The sequence below is a fragment of the Diceros bicornis genome, chromosome 6 (assembly GCF_020826845.1).
Source record: "Diceros bicornis minor isolate mBicDic1 chromosome 6, mDicBic1.mat.cur, whole genome shotgun sequence".
NCBI classification, from domain to species: Eukaryota; Metazoa; Chordata; class Mammalia; order Perissodactyla; family Rhinocerotidae; genus Diceros; species Diceros bicornis.
In genome coordinates, this window is record NC_080745.1 from 77,680,267 (window position 1) to 77,699,363 (window position 19,097).

The 19,097-nt window shown below is 49.6% G+C and overlaps 2 protein-coding genes across 17 annotated transcripts in view; one reads left to right on the top strand and one right to left on the bottom strand.

Annotated features, from left to right (window-relative positions):
* Positions 1–11,821, top strand: part of VWA2 (von Willebrand factor A domain containing 2) — a 49,361-nt gene extending 37,540 nt beyond the window's left edge. For 8 of the 9 annotated variants that reach the window (XM_058544059.1, XM_058544060.1, XM_058544062.1 and 5 more), the window contains 5 exons: positions 2,163–2,270; positions 3,224–3,832; positions 5,938–6,489; positions 7,165–7,290; positions 8,182–11,821. In XM_058544059.1, coding sequence (XP_058400042.1) covers positions 2,163–2,270; positions 3,224–3,832; positions 5,938–6,489; positions 7,165–7,290; positions 8,182–8,270 — 1,484 coding nt within the window. In that variant the 3' untranslated portion in view covers positions 8,271–11,821. The remainder of the gene's footprint in view (positions 1–2,162; positions 2,271–3,223; positions 3,833–5,937; positions 6,490–7,164; positions 7,291–8,181) is intronic. The other variant, XM_058544061.1, reaches the window with a different exon arrangement.
* Positions 11,093–19,097, bottom strand: part of AFAP1L2 (actin filament associated protein 1 like 2) — a 107,091-nt gene continuing 99,086 nt past the window's right edge. For 6 of the 8 annotated variants that reach the window (XM_058544054.1, XM_058544049.1, XM_058544056.1 and 3 more), the window contains 8 exons: positions 18,871–19,016; positions 17,861–17,972; positions 16,935–17,180; positions 16,677–16,851; positions 16,228–16,383; positions 13,476–13,669; positions 13,231–13,353; positions 11,093–12,330 (listed from right to left, as the gene is read on the bottom strand). In XM_058544054.1, the coding sequence (XP_058400037.1) occupies positions 12,304–12,330; positions 13,231–13,353; positions 13,476–13,669; positions 16,228–16,383; positions 16,677–16,851; positions 16,935–17,180; positions 17,861–17,972; positions 18,871–19,016 (1,179 nt within the window). In that variant the 3' untranslated portion in view covers positions 11,093–12,303. The remainder of the gene's footprint in view (positions 12,331–13,230; positions 13,354–13,475; positions 13,670–16,227; positions 16,384–16,676; positions 16,852–16,934; positions 17,181–17,860; positions 17,973–18,870; positions 19,017–19,097) is intronic. The other 2 variants (XM_058544050.1, XM_058544052.1) reach the window with 1 other exon arrangement.

Sequence of the window (19,097 nt, forward strand, 5' to 3'; positions counted from 1 at the left end):
TTCCCAAGGGGCCCTCCCCCTGGGGTTCAGTGCATCCCCCCGACCTGGGAGCAGAGAAGTCACACTCAAGGGTGTTGGCGTCAGTCCTTGTGTGGGTCTGCTCTTGATGCAGTGAGGAGCCCGTCTCCCTGGGCAGAGCCGGTGCCTTACGTGCAGGCACCGTGGCACTGCTCACCCCGGGTTGGTGTGATCCCCTTGGCGTCCTGTTTTCAAGTTCCAACATTGCTGGCTTCTGAAGAAACTGGAAGTGGGATTGTTTCTGCTCAGAAATTAAAGTTCGAGGACTTATGGTTTTAGAAGCAGAGGGACCTGGGTTTTAGTCCCAGCTCTGCCCTTTTCCAACTCTCTGACCTTCAGCACCTGAGGACTTCTAGTTATCGAGCCTCAGCTTCCTCGTCTGTGAAATGGGCATTTTTACAGGACGCGCCCCCCCTCCCCCCTCGCATCGGGTTGCGTCAATGAAATGAGATCGTGTGTGAGGTGCTTAGCCCGGGACTTGGCACAAACTTGATGCTCAATTAGAGCCTACCATTGGTGGATGCTGTGAATGAGCCCCAGGTGTTTCCAGGATACTCCAGCTGGCACAACAGCAGGCCCAGGTGCCCAGAGTTAGCCTCAGTAATTTCTACCTTCGAAAAGTATACACAATACAGTGATGTAACCACCAAGTAATATATCATTTTTAAGCAAAAAGGATAGAAATCAGCAATTCCAATGGTAACCACACTCAGCTGCTTATCAAGCCCTTTGAACACATGAAGATCCTGTTTGTTCTCTGTAACCCTGGGAGGGAGGTGATGTATTATGCGCATTTTGCAATAATCGGTAAGGAAACTGATGAGGAGCTCAGACATTGACTGTGATGTAGATAGATCAGACACTTCAGAATGGGGCCGATTTTAACACAGGCTGTGGTTTCCTGCGATTTACACAGGTACCTGTGTGGTTTCCTCTTCCTGCACCTTTGAAGAGGCATTACCCATAACGTGCACCTTGCATCCAAAAGCAAATACTGTCTTACCTGTTATGGAGTGTTTTGCTTCGTGCCAGGCTTTGTGCTAAGAGTTTCCGTGAATTAGTTCATGTACCCCTCACAGCACTGTAGAACCAGCTCAGTTATGATCACCCCTTTTTAGATGAGGATACTGAAGCTTGGAGGGGCTAACTGAGGTGCCCAAGTGGAGGAGGCCCCATTCATTAATCAAGAATCCAAAGGCTCGCTGTCTGGCTGTGCCAGCCTGCAGAGGCTGTTAAGAACAACCACGTGTAGAACTTAAAGAAGAAACAGCACCATCTGCACTGCAGTGTTCCCTGAGTGTTAAGACACCCATGCTGTCGCCTTGATGCTACTGAGATCTTCATCCTCATCAAGCTCGAGTCCAACACCTGTTGATCATTATGGCCACCTGGAGCCCCTCCAGGCCTTCTCAGCTGCCATGGGTTATTAAGGCGTGTCGTGTCAGTTTGCTAGGGCTGCCATAACAAAATACCGCAGACCAGGTGGCTCAAACAACAGAAGTTTATTTTCTCACAGTTCTGGAGGCTGCAAGTCCAAGATCAAGGTGTCGGCAGATTTGGTTTCTTCTAAGGCTTCTCTCTGTGGCTTGTAGATGGCCATCTTCCTGCTGTGTCCTCACATGACCTTTGCTCTGTGCACATCCCTGGTGTCTCTTCCTCTTCTTACAAGGACACCAGTCATATTGGGTTAGGGCCCCACCCTATGACCTCATTTAACCTTAATTTCCTCTTTAAGGGCACTGTCTCCAAATATAGTCTCATTTTGAGGTACTGGGGGTTAGGACTTCTACGTATAAATTTGGAGGAGACACAATTCAATCCACAACACGTGTTCCCAGTGTCAGAGCGTGGAGCCAGGTCCTACTGGCACATCCCGAAGTGAGCCTGTAATTCACATGGGGCCTTCTCGAGCCCGTGATTGATGCAGCGTCCTTTACAACCCACACCCAGCCCCTCTTATGTACCTTACGTGCTTTCTGTCCCCTCTTTGCTACAGGTGTGGTGGCTAGTTTCCCAGCAGACCCTGGGAAAAGGAGTGGTCTGGGCCCTGGTGGGGCAGGGTGGCCTGCTGGACTCACCTCTGGCCAAACCCCTTCACATCTCTGGGCTGATGTGCTAGGCTTTTAATGGGTGTCTCTCCCTAGGCCCTTGTGACTCACAACCCTGCCAGAATGGAGGCACGTGTGTTCCAGAAGGGCTGGACGGGTACCACTGCGTCTGCCCGCCGGCCTTCGGAGGGGAGGCTAACTGCGGTACGTATGCACAGGACTTCTAAGACTCTGACCGTTGGGGAGCGGTGGAGCATGGGATACCCCCCCTCACCTCCTACCCTTCCAGCTACTAGGTAGAAACCGGCCCTTGAGTTTTAGTGCCACCAACTTTCCAAAGACACCACTGATCTGCTGTCGCATGTGGTACAGCCTCTGAGTGCTCCGTGAATAAATAACTCAGGTGGTGAAGCTCTGGGCAGGACAGCTGCTCCTGGCGTATTAGCTTAGAATGGCCGCTGCTTAATATTTGAGCATCATAAGCCCAGCTGCTGGCTGGAGCCAACCCAACTCTGGGTCCTGGTTCTGGGCAGAGTCTCTTCTCCCCTCTTCCAGGAAGAGGAGCAAGGAGCCTCAACCCTTTTTATTTTAAAGGTATGAAATGAAGATTATAATAGGCTTTTACCCCATAGGTTGTTGGGAGTTTGAAATAAGATTACATATGTAAAGTGCTTGGCACCATGTTTGACACATAGTAGGGGCCTGTTTAATAACTTTTTACAAAAATGTAGTGCTGGGTCAACTGGAGATCTATATGGAAAAAAGAAATCTTGACCCCTACCTCACAAGCTACACAAAAATCAATCCCAGATGGATCACAGATCTAAGTGTAAAAGGCAAAGCAGTGAGGCTTCTGGAAGCAGAGGAGCATGTTTTCATGATCTTGAGGTAGACAAAGATTTCTCAACAGGACACAAAAAGCACTAACCACAATAGAAGACGGTTATAAAATAGGCGACATTTTTCTTTTTTAAAAATGGTTGGGTGGAGACCCTTAGCAAGAGCCAGGAGAGAGCTCCGTGTCCAGCCCTGTGTAACTCTGTGACGAGCACCAGTCACTAAGCCCCTGGAGCCTCAGTTTCTCTGCCCCGTCTTCCTCCTGGAGGCCCCATGTGGTGGGGGGTGTCCCTGGTGGGACGGTGATCTGCCTGCTCCAGGTGGCCATAGCGTGACAGCTGCTGTGGATCTGGCAGCCCCGAAGCTGAGCCTGGAATGCAGAATCGACGTCCTCTTCCTACTGGCCAGCTCGGCGGGCACCACCCTGGAGGGCTTCCTGCGGGCCAAGGCCTTCGTGAAGCGGTTTGTGCAGGCCTCGCTGAGCGAGGACTCCCGGGCCCGCGTGGGTGTGGCCTGGTACAGCAGGGAGCTGGTGGTGGCAGTGCCCGTGGGTGAGTACCAGGACATGCCAGACCTGGTCAGGAGCCTCGATGGCATTCCCTTCAGTGGTGGCGCCACCCTGACAGGCAGTGCCTTGCGGCAGGCTGCAGAGCGCGGCTTTGGGAGCACCACCAGGACGGGCCAGGACCGTCCACGCAGAGTGGTGGTCCTGCTCACTGAGTCACGCTCCCAGGACAAGGTCGCTGGCCCAGCGCGTCATGCGAGGGCCAGAGAGCTGCTTCTGCTGGGCGTGGGCAGCGAGGCCATGCGGGCAGAGCTGGAGGAGATCACGGGGAGCCCGAAGCATGTCATGGTCTACACCGACCCACAGGACCTGTTCAACCAAATCCCTGAGCTGCAGGGGAAGCTGTGTAGCCGGCCGCAGCCAGGTAAGGTCCTAGTGCCTGCACCAGCTGGGGCCCAGCGTGCACGTGACCCAGGGGCCAGCTGGTCAGTGGACACCCTTCTTTTGGTAACAACTCAACCAGGGCCTGTGCTAGGGGCCGGAACCACAGCCCCACTCTTTTACGTACTAAGCCATGTGACAAGTAACTTCCGTTTACTCATCAATAAAATGGGACTAATAATAGTACCTCTTGAAGAGCTTTTGTGAGGATTAAGTAAAACTTAGTAGAGAGTAAGCACAGAGTATGCACTCGGGAAATTGTAGATGTCGCTATTTTATTATTATTATTAACTGTTATTTATTATTATCATTATTGTTAACGAGGAGCTCTGAATCTACTAAGCATGCTCTAGAACGGCAGATTTGCAGCTTCTTTTTGGCAACCCACAGAAAGAAATGCATTTCCAGCACACACACAGGCACATGCACACACAACTGAAACAAACGTTTCGAAATGATACTTGTCCTTTCTACCTGGGACACGTTCTGACATTTTCCTATTCTGTTCAGTTTCACAACCCATGAAGTTGATTTTGTGACCCACCAGTGGAGAACACTGCCCCTGGGAGTAGTAGACATTCCCATCTGGTGGGCAGGGGCTGGCCCATGACCAGAGATGTAATAGCTGAAACACATCCTTGACGGGGCTCCCCGATTTCTCCCCTAGAGGGTGGGAGGGGGGAAGCTGCACGTGGAATTCAGCTCCTCAGGCCCAGGTGTCACTCACCAGAGGGGAGACCCTCCTTCCTGCAAATGGGAAGGTCAGGGATCCTCCTGCCCCTCCAGTCCAGTCTCCCCATGGCAGCCACAGTGGGTTTTTTTTAAAATGGTTTTAGATTTACAGAAAAATTGTGACAGTAATAGAGTACCCACATACCCCACACCCAGTATCCCTCTTGTAAGATGTTAAGGTACAGTTGTCATAATTAAAGAACAAATATCGATACATTATGATTTACTAGTTTTTTACCTATTGTCCTTTTTCTGTTCCAAGGATCCCATCCAGGATATCACATTACATTCCGTTATCTGGTCTTCTTAGCCTCGTCTTGGCTAAGTTTCCTCTTGACAGTTTCTCAGACTTTCCTTATGCTGGAGTGGTAAAATCAGATCCTCTTACACCATACTTACACTTAAACCTTTCCAGTGGCTTCCCAATGCACTTGGAATAAAATCCAAACTCCTCCCACTGGCTTCTGAGAGCTCCTTGTGGTCTGGCCCCTGCAGGCCTCTCTGCAGCGCCTGCATGGGGGTGGGGTGAGGGGCAGCCACACGGGCCTTTTCCATGCTTGAGAAGCACTTGGCGAGCTCACACTTACTCCTTTAGTTCTTAGCTGAAATGTCACTCCTCAGAGAAACTCCGACCCCTTCTCCCAATCTCCTAATGTTACCCTTCCTGGTCCCACTCATAGCACCCTGCTCTTTTCCTCCATGGCTGCTCACACAATTTGTAATTCTATGTTGGTTTCATGTCTGTCTCCCACAGACTGTCAACCCATCGAGGGCAGGCAGCAGCCCATTTTGTCCACGTGGTATAAGTAGTCCCTTGTATACAGTGCAGGGCACGTGGAGGGTGCTCAATAATGGGATGGATGAGAGTGCAGGTGAAGTTGCTGTCACAAGAGTCCCCAGAGCTCAATGGCTTACATACGATAGACATTTATTTCTCTCACATAACAGTTCAGAGGTGAGTGGCCTGGGCCAGCAGAGTGGCTGGGCTATCTTGTGCTTCCACCTCTAAGTCCAAGGTCACTGTTTATCAGCCAGCAGGAAGTGGGGAGAGGGGAAGTGGAAGGCAGGCAGCTTCCTTTCGAGGACTCAGAAACTGCACAATTACTTCCGATCACATCCTGTCAGGCAGAACTTGGACGCACGGCCACACCCAGCTGCCAGGGAGGCTAGGAGTGTGGTCTAGCCAGGCATGCAAATGTGATAATATGCTAGGAGAGGGTGGAGGACGGATACAGCAGTGGACTGACAGACTGGCTGACCTGGCCTCTGCCCAACTCCGAGCAGTCCCCACTTTGCTGGCCGGGTCCAGACATGGGGCAGAGCCTGCCCCGAGGCCCACTCTGCTTGCTCCCGCAGGGTGCCAGGCACAGTCGCTGGACCTGGTTTTCATGTTGGATGCCTCGGCCTCAGTGGGGCCCGAGAACTTCGCCCAGATGCAGAGCTTCGTGAGAAGCTGCGCCCTCCAGTTTGACGTGAACCCCGATGTGACGCAGATCGGTCTGGTGGTGTACGGCAGCCAGGTGCAGACAGCCTTCGGGCTGGACACCCACCTCACCCGTGCCGCGGTGCTGCGGGCCATGAGCCAGGCCCCTTACCTGGGCGGGGAGGGCTCAGCGGGCACCGCCTTGCTACACATCTATGACAAGGTGATGACTGTCCAGAGGGGCGCCCGGCCTGGGGTCCCCAAGGCTGTGGTGGTGCTCACCGGCGGGAGGGGGGCAGAGGACGCGGCCGTCCCTGCCCAGAAGCTGAGGAACAATGGCGTCTCTGTCCTGGTGGTGGGTGTGGAGCCTGTCCTGAGGGAGGCACTGCGGAGGCTTGCAGGTCCCCGGGACTCCCTCATCCACGTGGCGGCCTACACAGACCTGAGGTACCACCAGGATGCGCTCATCCAGTGGATATGTGGAGGTGAGTGGGAGAATCCACACCCTTCAGGGCTTCCTCCAAGGGAGTATACATCACTACAAGCATTGCGGCTCCTCCCAGCCACCGAGGGCTTTCCACGTGCTGAGTTCTGTGCTAAATCCCACGCTCACGTGAAATCCTGCGGTAGGCCCCACCATCTCCACTGGACCTTCAGGGTGCAGAGAATTTAAGTAACATAGACACCTCTTGCCAAACTTGAGAATTTATGCGCTCCGTTTAAACAGAAGACATCGTTACGATCCCCACCGATCCCCAAGGGTGTAAGGACCCCAGGTTGACACTGCCCTGGGTAGTGAACGACAGAGCTAGGAGCAAACACAGTCAGGCCAGCCTGACTCCAAGGCTTTCTTTTGCTAGTGACAGTCTTTCCACCTTATTACAAGTTAAGTGGCTGTAATAATAAGCACTGCTGTGTGTATAGCATGTCCGAGAGAACCTCCACATGCGTGTCAGAAAGCTGGGTAGAAGATGGGTCTTTGACCTAGCCAAGCAGCATGGAGCACCAATGGTGTGCTAACATGTTGCTTAAGGGCCCACAGAACCCCAGGAAGTATAAGACACTACTCCAGTGGCGTCGCGTCTGTACTGGGCGTCCTTAGGGTAGGGGTCTTTGAGTCTGACCCAGGCCGGGCCTGGTGGGCATGTTGTCCCTTGTAGAAGCCAAGCAGCCAGTCAACCTCTGCAAACCCAGCCCACGCACGAACAAGGGCACCTGCGTCCTGCAGAAGGGGAGCTACCGCTGCGAGTGCCGAGGCGGCTGGGGGGGCCCCCACCGTGAGAACCGTAAGTGGCGCTCTTGCTCTGCACGTGTGAGCTGGGGGTGGTATTCTGAGTCCTTCCACGACCCAGGAACTCAGCAGAAGGCAGGTCCTGTGGCATTTGCTCAGTGGAAGGAATCAGGCATCCATTTGTTCGTTCGTGCACCCAACATTTAGTGGGGACCTCCTACATCCCAGGTGTCGTTCTAAGTGCGGAGAATATAGCAGTAAACAAAACAATAAGAATCTCTGCCCTCATGGAGCTTCCATGCTAGACGGGGAGACAGTAAATAAGCACAATATGTAGTATAGTAGATGGTGCTAAGCACACGCTGAAAAATAATGGCGACTAGGAGGAAGGTCTCCTAGGAAGGCGTCAGTTAGGAGCACAGTGGATCCAGAGTAACTGGACGAAGACAGAGGATGCAGGCACAAATGCAGGTAGGTGGGTAGATGTGGGTGAAGCTGGTGGGAGTTCTTTTTTGAGTGTTTCTATTTGCTCAGTGAAATGGGAGGAATGGCCATCAGCTGAGTGGGAATGGGGAGGAGGTGCTGGGGGTTTGAGGAGAGAAGTAACTGTCTAGGAGAGAAAGGGAATAGACTAAGGACATAGGGAATGATTGTTGGGCAGCATTATGGGCCCACCTGTGGCTCCTGTTCATGAATTTAAAGTTAGAATAGCCAGCAACCAGGAGACGACTCCCGTTGGAGTCTTGGATTTTCAGCTACCGGCAGAGGTTGGCTTCCTAAGGCTGGTGAGTGGATCTGAAGGGCAATCAGATAGGGCCTCTGATCCGACATCTTCTGCTTGGGTTGTGGAGTGACAGCAAGACATGCAGGGGCCCACAAGGCTGCTGGTTGGTTGAGAAGAGGATGCAGACACTCCTCATGTCCTCAAAGTTCACTTCTTTCCCAGGGGCCTCGAGAGGAGATGCCCCCAAGGCACGTGGCTTCCACCAAGAGCCTGCAGGAGGGCAGCAGCCAGAACCCTCCCAGCAACTGTAGAGAAGGCCTGGGCGCTGAAAGGGCACCTGCCCTCAGCAGAGTGTCCTGTCTTGTGGGGTCCTTTGAGTGTCTGCTTCCAGCTCTGTCCAGAACCCTCCTGCCCGCTTTCCTCACCCAGGGAGAAGAGGCAGCCCGACTGCAGACAGTGCTGCCTAGGGACACGGTAGGAGCTGATTTCATCCGCTAATGATGATGTTGAAACTCTTGACATGTAAGTAGTTACTTTCTGTGCCTAGTTGTGCCCTGTTGAGCTTGTGTCATCTGCCACCTTTCTCCTGAGGAGGAACAAAGGAACCTGGAGACTTTTGATAGCCTCGTTGAAGCTCACTTTGCCCACAACAAATGCTAAATAGAATGTCATTGGGACAATAATGCTCAACACAAAATTGACTGCAGTGTCATTGGGACCACTGAAGCAATGGCATTTCAAGATGGAAAAAGGGAGGACCTTTTCATACATCTTTCCCCAAAGATGTCCTGGATGCATTCATTTTAGTTTGAAAAGGGGCTTGAGTGGCATTTGTGACTTGTTCTGGTGACTGATCTGTGTGTTGGAGACTTGGAAAGGCCCCACACTGGAATGTGACTGACTCGCCGGCTTGTTTGACTGTAGGGGAGGGGCTGGGTGTGCAAACAGCCTCGGTCTCCAGGGGCCATGTGAAGTTGGCCTGGGTACTGGGCAGTGTTCCCTTGGAGGGGCTTCCTTTCGCGTTTACTTAGGAGGTTCATTGTGGGGTGTTTATTGAGGACTTGTCTTACTCTCCTTTTATGGGGCAGTAGAATTCTTCAACTCAACAAATATAGACTAAAGAAACTTAGAGGGATTTTGCTTTTGTAAGCAGTGATCTTATGGTGTCTAGGTTTTGGTCTCGTTTTGCTCTTTATGTCTACTTTTTAAAGGAATATTTCAAGAAACAAGGTTGGTTATTGATTTCACAGGAGTATCTGTACCTAGATGGCAAAGAGGGTTAGTTGGAATATTTTCCAGCCAGCTAGGTCCTTACTTACCCTGCGGTACTTAGGCATGGGTTCTTGGAGGTGGTATTTCAAGTGGGGTTTTCAGTAGAAACCTTTGCAGAGCTCTAAGTCCAGACACTATCAGAGCTTCTCTTTTTAATATAAATAATACCTTGATGTCATGTTTTATATGTAAACATTCAAGGCTACCTTGATTTAAACACCACTTAGCTTTAAGAACTTCAGGATTTCTGGTGCTAAAAAAGTACTTGAAGAGGTTATCACCATGATTTTGAGAGACATTAAAAAAGTCCACTGTACCAAGCACTGTGTCATGATAGTCATCTGTGCTCAATGGATATTTTAATTCCTATTATTACCCGGGCCTCCGCGGAAGGTGACATCAGAGCAGGGTCACACGCCCACCTGGCAGGTGCGATAGGTGATGTCGGAGAATTTACATGAATCCATTGTCTTTAAATTAACAGCAGTTTAATCATTTTATAGTGTCTGGCTCAGGGGTCCATTTGGATTACTTGGACTTAAACCCACAAAACTGTCGGCCCTGGGCTTACATATTAAAGGGTTTACTGTTTCTCTTTTTAGGTCCCAGCCCTTTATATAAATATGTTCTCCTTGTAAGAATTGAAATATTGCTGATATGCCATAAATCTTTTATTTTTCTCTAAATGATACTGCTTCCAGCCAACTTGCTGGATACTTTAGTTCTAATAGTTGATTCTCTTGCTTTTCTAGAAAGCTATCCTTTACAAACAATGACATTTTGTCTCTTCCTTTTGAAGTTTTATACTACTTTTTCTTGTCACCTTGCCTTGTCTAGGACCTCCAGAACACTGCTGTAAATAGCAGCGGTAACAGCATGTGTCTGCTTCTGCTTCTTGACTTGAAGGGATTTTTTCATCATTCTATGTTATTATTTTTCTGTGGATGACTTTATCCAGTTAGGAACACTTACTCTATTCCTAGATTACTAAGTGTGTTTATTAGGAGTGTTGAGATTTGTGGTATGCTTTTCCACTTCCTTTGAGATGATTTTTTTATTTCACATTTAATCTGTTCATATGATAAATTACCAATTAATATATTTTCAATTGTTGAACCACCTTTGATTCCTTGGATAAACACTGGTCGTGATACATGATTCTTTCAACACTGCTGAATTTCATTTGCCAATATTTTAAAGATTTTTTTCCGTTTTCTTTTGCAGTATGTGTTGGATTTTTGGTATCAGAGCTATGCTAACTTTATAAAATGGAAAATACGTATTCTTCAAGTTTTCAAACTGCTATAGTCATAGCATTTTACTGTAATTTAAAAAGTCTTATCAGTATCTGTACTTAAGCCTGCTTTTTCAGTTCTGCTATTTCATATTGCCTTAGGTTGTCTTTTTATTGTACTAGTCTTTTCAATGAGCCAGATTTTGTTTTTTTCATTTTTTAAATAAGCACATTTATACTAGAACTTTCTTAATTACTACTTAGGCAACCTTCCAAGTATTGGTATGTTTCTTGTCACCAAGAATTATCTAGGAACGTGTTTCACTTCTAGGAGTATTGATGTGCAATCACTTATTATAAGATCAGTTTCTGCAGATGTCTGCTGTGTATTTGGTCCATTGTTAACCATACTATTCAAATCTTCTTTCCGTCTTACCTATGCTACTTGATTTAAGGAGGCTTAAATCTCCTGCTAAGATTCTACCTTAATAGTTCACCAGTTTTTACTCCACGTATTTTGAAGTTCAGTGTGTAAGTAACGAAGATGTTTCCCCCTTTAGGTAGAAGTCCACCAGGCCCTGCCCCAAGTCATTTCATGAAATACAAGAAAAACCCAAAAACCCAAAATACAATTAATATTTTATTAAAAAAAAATCTAACTCACCACTTGGTAAAGGGACACCAAGTGTTTATGACAAAGAAATAAATGCCCTGGGATTAGAAAGACAATAAGAATCAAAAGACCTTTAGTTCTCAGGAACCAGTGTTAGAGAACTCTGATTCAGAACCCCCAGAAATGAGGCAGAGATGACAGATGAAATGTTTCAACCTGTGTTAAAAAACAATGCCATCAGAAGAGAAGACAGGGGCAGCACAAAGAATGGCACTACCAATTTTAAGAGAAGGAAGAGACCACCTGAAACAAAATTCACCTCTTTTTTGTTGGAAGGGGCCTGGACGTTAAGCACACTTTAAAAAACAGAGACTAAGAGAGCATTCTATTAAATAACTCTTCCGTTAAAAATGGCCACAGGACTGAATCTGTAAACACGGGATAATCGTTTTTTCTGTGGTAACATAAAAAGTCAGTTAAATCTCAAAAGACATTTTTCACTGTTCTAAATTACAGGATTTTAAACAATTTTTTCTATATACTACAGCATCACTTAAAAATTTATTTAAAAGCAATTGATTCAGGCCGGCTTTAGGCTGAAAGTCCTTAACTTAGTGGAGACAGTGCCTCAGCTTGGTCCCAAATATTTTTCCCTGTTACCATTTCTCAAAAAGCATATCATAGATGGCATTAATGCTGTTTAAAGTCATGGAAGACTGAGTTGGGCCTGCTAATATTGGAGAGAAGAAACTTGAAGGCAAGGAGAGTTTAACCCCCAACACTGCTGAGAGATGTCAGGAGTTTAGGTCTTCTTGGTGACCAAAGCCATGTGACCCGTGGGACAGGGCCCTGCTACCTCGATTTCTCTTCCGCCAAAGTCTCAACATCAGAAGCTTTTCACTACTTAAAAAGCTTGATAAAGAAACTGATGAAAACCTTCAAAGAAGAAACACAGAATACCCCTAAATACAGCAATGTCTCGTTTATATCCAATCAGCTTAGGTCTCCATAGAAGCCATTTTTTGTTGTTTTATTTCCTTTGGCTCTGAAAAGGGACAGAGCCTCTTCTTAGCCGAAGCACTCCATTCATAGTACCCCAGTCATGACTTTTCTTCTAAACAGACTCACCCTTTCACAGAGTTGCTGCTTTAATGAAGACTTGAACAAAGTAGGATTGTCTCCAAGGTCCATTTTGACAGGAGAGTCTTTAGATGAAGCTTGTTTCCTAACTTGCTCCTTTCTTCTCCCATTCCTAGGGTACCATCCAAAATACCAGCACCCCCCAAAAAAAGAAGAAAGTTAGTTATCTTCTATAGCAATCTCCACATACATACAGGAGCAGTTAAGAATAGAGATGGCAATTAAGTTTCAAGCCCTATGTGTTCATCACTGCTTCAAACAGCTGTTAAAAGATTTTGAGGCCGTGGCACAGCAGAGAGTGGGGCAAGTGGTGTCTGCCACCGCAATGAGGGAGTGGTGGCTTATGTGCCTGCATGGATTTAATAGTTAGTCATTGGTGCAGGTGCCTCAAGATATCTCCAGCACGTAAGCAAGATAGAAATAAGGAGCAGAGTTTGCCAAAAACAAAGGCAGCTCTAGGCATGTTCTTTATTTTTACAAATGAGTAAAGGATTAATAACACTTTTCGTCTAGCCCTCAGGGAAAAACCCAGTAATGGCATCCATTCCTTGTTTTGCCTTACTGAGCCTTTTGTCACTAGTTGGCTGGGCCGCTTTAGGCAAATCGTGTCACCTGTCTGAATCTGTTTCTTTAGTTTTCATGGCAGAAGTCCTTCAGAATCACTGACTTTTTGTTTTGAAAACTGTCCAGTCACAGACTGTCTGTGAACTGCAGCTATCTCCCAGGAATCTATGGATATTCGAGTGGTGGGCAGTTCAAGGATTCAAGTGTCCTCAGTCTGATTGGTAAGAACACTTGAACCAAGTGCCTTTCAGGCTGGTCAGGGCCCAAGAGTGAGGTAAAGCGCAGCAGAGCCCCAGCCCCTGGGTCTTCCTGCTGAAGAGCGGAGCCCTCACTCAGAGCTGGTGCCCAAAGCAGGCAAGTGCCACATGGGTCAGAAGAGGGGCCCCACCTTAGCTACAGTTCTGTTGTCCACTGATGGCCCTGCAGGAGGCCGGGGGTGACCACTTACCTTGGCTTTCTGGAGGACGGTGCCTTTGCCTGTGACCATGACCGAAAGAGGCCTGTTCTTGAGCGCTGTTGCAGAGTTGATTGGGGTACAGTCTGGGGCAGGGGTGGGGGTGGCAGCTTTGGGCTGTGGTGACAGGAGACAGTGAGGGGCTGAGCCAAGAGGAGGGAGACACGACCCATTTCCCCCAACCCCTGTCTAGGAGGCCCTGCAAGCAGGTCAGAGCGGCCGTGGCTCCTGGCACTCACTCGGGGGCTCACGTTCTCCAGGTGGGTGGTGTCCACCGTGGTGCCCAGCGTCACGGGCCCAGCCTCGGCCTTCTTCAGGTTGTCCTTCACCTCCACGATGTTGAGCTCGAGGTCCACACGCCTGCTCTCTTCGATCCTGCACTCCTCGTCAATTTCCTTCAGCTTCTGCTCCAGGCTGGCCAGGATCCCCTTGTCTGGAGAGAGAATTAAACCGGCTGCAGGGAACAGTGTTTCAGCCAAGGCCAGAAAGGCCTGCTGGGTGGAGGCAGGATTTACGCACAGCCCTGCAGGAGCAGGACCCTAGGAGGATGTGGACCACAATTCGGGCTCCACTACTCAGAGCTAGGATGGGCCTCTGTGTGCAGGGGCAGCCTGGAAGCCCCAGTCCTGTGTCAGCATTCTGTACAGGCTGGAGAAGGCTCTGGAGGAAGAGGGCTCTGCCTTCACAAGAGGGCATAAGTCCCTTCTGGTAGGTTCCTAGAGGCTCTCAGTTGTTTTGATATCTGCTATTGTTACAGTGACACAAACGGGTGAGAGAAGCTTTACTAATGACCCTTGGAGGATAGCTGGGCTGTTTCAACCTGCCCCACATAATTCCCTCAATCCTTCTGGCACTTGGTTGTCCTCAGCCCTGGCACCTTCTCAGCCCTGTCATGCTTCCCCTCTTCACCCTCTGGTTCTTGGGGTGTTAGAGTAGCACCAAGAAATTATAACCATGGGAGTCCCTCCCAGGAGCTCTTTGCCAGAGTAAAGGATGGTACCACATGTGTTTAATACAGCGTCCCAAACACAAGTCAACAGCCACTAAAATAACTTATGTGCTGTTTCTAAGTTTTATGGCAAATAATCATCTGTCAGCCCTTGCTGGAGGACAAGCAGTCACAGGGGCCACTATTTAAGAAAAATTTGTGGAGAAAAAGAAAGCTGATAAAATATGTTAATGATGTTTTTGGGATTGGAGTGAAAAAAAACCAGTTCATATTTAGCGGTCAATAGCAATAGTTTTGAGAATTACTTTCTTACGATCTGCGACTTTTTAGCCTAGGATCTGCAGAGCTCATTTGCCAGAAGAATAAACTATACAGTCATGCACCATGTAACAACGTTTCAGTCAACGACAGACCACATATATGACGGTGGTCCTATAAGATTAGTACCATATAGCCTAGGTGTGTAGTAGGCTGTACCATCTAGGTTTGTGTAAGTACACTCTATGATGTTCGCACAATGAGGAAATCACCTAAGGATGCATTTCTCAGAATGCTTCCCCGTCATTAAGTGACACATGACTATAGTAAAAATTCTCTCTCTTCTCCTACCTAGAATATCCACATAGGAGAGAAAGGACTGGGATCCCTGGCTCCTCCTCGCAGCCCCAGCTAGTGCACTCTCGGGGTCTTCAAGGACTGTCATAGATGAGCCTCTGGTCACGCTCATCAGCACACAGCCTCACTCTCTAGTCTTGACTGGGTGGAAAGGAAACCCAGCTACTGTCTCCTTACCTCTGTGCACTGGCAGCTAAGAGTGCTGAACCCTCAAAACCAGTGGACACAAATTTATAGACAGAAAGCAGAGGAATGGTTGCCTAGGGATAGGAGAGGGGAGGGGAAATGGGAGTGACTGCTAATGAGTATGGGTGATGGAAGTGTTCTAACATTGATTGTGGTGCTGATTGCACAACTCCGTGAACAAATTAAAAACCATTGAGTGGTACACTGTAAATGGGTCAAGGGTATGGTCTGTGAATTCTATCTCAATAAAGCTGTTAAATTAAAAAAAAAAAGTGAGTGACTTTGTGCCCCCATGACCTTCCTCTACCAATCATGTTATAAGCTTCCCAGAAATCAGCTAGGTTTGTCCCCCAACCTGCATATGCCAGTTGTTCTTGTTAGTGCAGCTGTACAATTTAAATATTAAATGAGCACGAAGAGTGCCATGAAAACGAAGTCATGCTCCGGAAAGTTCCTACATGAGGCAAGTTGCTAGGAAATGGCTGACCGATGATGTGAGGATGATTGGGAAAATAACCTAGAAGGACTGAGATCTCTTTGCCAGTGTAAGTTTTTGTTCACTTTAAAGAAATGACTGGAAGTTAAGGATGATGCATTTTAGGTGTGATTAATGCAACAAAGATAACACAGGGCTCCCATTAGCTGGCCTGGGTCTCAGGAAAAGGCATTGGCACTCCTTCAAAAGATCAGCCAAGAAATATACAAGTGAAAATAAAACATTTAAGGTCTAAACACAATTCTTAGAGCTTTCCTCCTTTAACCAGCTTCTTCAACTACCTCCTGGTACAGGAATGCAGTCTTTCAGACAGGATGGAGAGGAGAGAGGACTTTGCAGGGGAACACCCATGTGTGCCAAAGATTGACAGGGGCTGTAGGACAGGAGCACAGATCCAGATTCTTCCCCTGGAAAGCCCAAGCCCACACGTTCCCTGAGCTGAAGGACCCCCTCTGGCCCTCTCTACCTGGGAGGCCCCTTACCTGCACATTTCTTTTTTTCTTGGTGAGGAAGATTAGCCCTGAGCTAACATCTGTTGCCAATCCTCCTCTTTTTTCTGAGGAAGACTGGCCCTGGGCTAACATCCGTGCCCATCCTCCTCTACTTTGTATGTCGGTTGCCCGCCACAGCATGGCTTGATAAGCGATGCGTAGGTCCACACACGGGATCCGAACCTGTGAACCCCGGGCCGCCGAAGCAGAGCTTGCAAACTTAACCACTACGCCACCAGGCCGGCCCCACTTACCTGTACATTTTAACAGAGTCTCTTTCAGTTCCCGTTTCTCTTTCCGGAGCTGAGCCAGGTGCCCCCGAATTTCTTCCTTCTTCTTCTCAAGCCTCTCCTTCTCCTCTGTGTACCGCTTCACCTCAGCTTCTGTCCTGTTCTTGCCAAGTTTGATCTCTGCAGACCCAGAGAGAGGGACCCCCCGGTCAGCCAGGCTGGAACATGAGGGCTGTCCCAACCCACTGCACAGGCTCAGACGGAACCTGGGGCTTTGGCAGACTGGAGCTGGACAACAGGCCAGCCTAGCAGGGACAGAAGAGGAAAACTGAGCCCACACCTTCTTTGCTGTATGACCTTGGGCAAATCCCTTTACCTCTCTGAACCTCTGTTTCCTCATCTGAAAGGGAAGGAATCAGGCTAACTTCTCCAAGCCACTTCCGAAACATGAAACTCTTATCTAGCACAGGCACCTGCAGTGGTCACCCTCAACTTGTCCTTCACAGGTGGGCTGGCTCCGGCTGGGGTGACAGACACAGCGTCGGGGCAGCTCGGTGGGAAGGAGATTTTCTGCTGTTCAGTCTGGATTTTGACCGTCGTGATTCTCAGTGAAGGCTCCTCAGGCTCCGGAGTCTCCTGCTGCATCTGCTTTGGGAGGAAGGAAACACAACTCAGGTAGCCGAGGGGCCAGGAAGGCAGGGCCAGCTCACCTGCTGGGGCATGGCCTGTACCTGCAACTCGGGGGGCTCTGGAGACTTTACGAGGGGCTCATCTGGGGTTGGGCCTGGGCCTGGGTCTGCAGGGAGGGCCTCGGCTGGAGGGTCCAGGTGGGGCAGTGTTGGGGAGGGGGCCAGGGCCTGTGGACTCCCAGAGCTGTGTAGGAACGACTTGACGGGCGTCAGGTCCAAGTACACTCGGTCGGGCTCGCTCTCACCGGGAGTGTCTATTGCAGGGGCAGCTTCCTCAACGGGTTCCACCTGCAGAGGAAAGAGTCAGGTGGCTTCCGCCATTGCCTCCACTCCCTCCACTCCCTCCACTATGAGCCCTGTCTCAGAGCTCCTGTCCCCGCTCTGTGCTGGAGGTGGCAGGGACCTCCCTCCTCGGGGAGACTCCTATTGAGCTGGAGTTCAAAGGCCTGGGTTCCAGTCCTAGATTTGCTCCTCAAGAGCTGGGAGACCCAGGACATTGTACTTAACTTTCCTGAACCTTACTTCCTCATCCATAAAGAGAAAAGCACAGTAGTAGCTCCCTATAAGGTGGTCGGGATTAAATGAGAGAATCCACAGGAGCCCTTAGCACAGCATGCTCGGTAAGTGAACCCGCCATCAGGATGATTATTCCACCTCAACTATCCATTTGGGCCTCCAAAGCTAATGGTGTCGCTGCTCCCAATCCCAACACCGCCCCCCCAACCCCAGCACTGACCAGGCGGGTCACCAGCTGTTTTATCCAAACAAGTCCCCAAGCCAGGCGGACTGCACAGCCCAGTATACAAAAGATGACCTTGTTGCACCTAGGTTTCTGCACTGATGGCCCTGCAGGTGACTCAGAATCCACTCCTCTTAGGGACAGTCTACAATCTCTGGTGTCGAGGCGTTGAGTTTTGGCAGGAGGAGGACTAGACAGCCCCAGGCCACTGCCCAGCCAGGATCCTTACCACAGCTGACAGCTCCGACATCTCCACGTCGTCATACAGCATCTCCTGGCGATCCTGGCTGGGCAGGCCATCGATGTAAGTGTTCGGCTCTGAGAACTTTCTCTGCATCAGTCTGGAAGATACGGCAAGACACAGCGAGAGAAGGATTCAGGACAGGGTGGTAAAAGCTACCAGTCTCAAAGGATTTGTAACAACAGGAAGTGAGGTGAAAGCCGCAGGCTGTGCCAGAGCCCTGGGGGCCAGCATCCACCTCTTTAAAACTAATTCATTTATTTAGGGGCATCTCCTGCCTCTCTTCTCAGGGCCTTCTTACTAGAACTCCTGGTTCCAGATTTCTCTTCCAGAAAAACAAACTTCCCCTGCCTGTATCCCTCCTTTTAGGATCCTTCTGCCATCTCCTCACCCTGACTCCTTACTTTTAGGACTTCCTTCCAACAACAACAAAATCCTTTCTCATTTCATCTTCACGATACACTTGGGGCAGCACAGACCAGATACTTTCTCCATTTTGTACGTAAGAAAAGGGGTTCCCTTTCAGTAGTTCGGCCAGCTCCCACCAGTGCTGCCTCTACCACCTGACCCAGGACCACTTCCCCCTGAGCCCCAGTTTGCTCAACTAGGAAGCAGAAATACCACCCCGCCCTGCTTATTCCAGGTGTGCTGGGGACCCAGCACAGGATCCATGGGAAAGTGCAGAGTCAACAGCAAGGCAAGTGGCAAGTCAGGAAAGGCACCAACTCTGCCATAGGAGCTGGAGAGCGTCTAAACAGAGCCAAAGATGCTGCGGCTGCCCCTGGGCCAAAGGCCTGGCTCAGCTCCTCACTCCTAGCTGGGCATCCCTAAGGGCTGCTCCTCAGCCTTGGTCTTCCTGCTGCTGGATACAACAGGGCTGACCCTGAGTTCTCAGCTGCCACCTGCTCGACTGATCAGCAGAGGCCAGGCTGGGCCTGAGGTCTAGAAGCATGGCTGGGAATGGGAGGGTGCAAAGTGGAAGGCCCCTTAACACTCACAGCAGAGAGTTTTTGGCTGCGCTCACAATACAGGAAACCCTGTCGGCATCCACGTAGTCATAGGTGAATTCTTCTGGGTCTGTCTTGGAGCCTGACTCGGAGAGCAGGAGGCCTAGCCAGTGGCCCATTTCCTCGGAAGACTTGGCCTGGGAGGAGGCAGAGGGGGTCACGAGCAGGGCTGGGGTGGGCCACCTGGTGCCCATCCCTACTGGACCATAACAGCATCC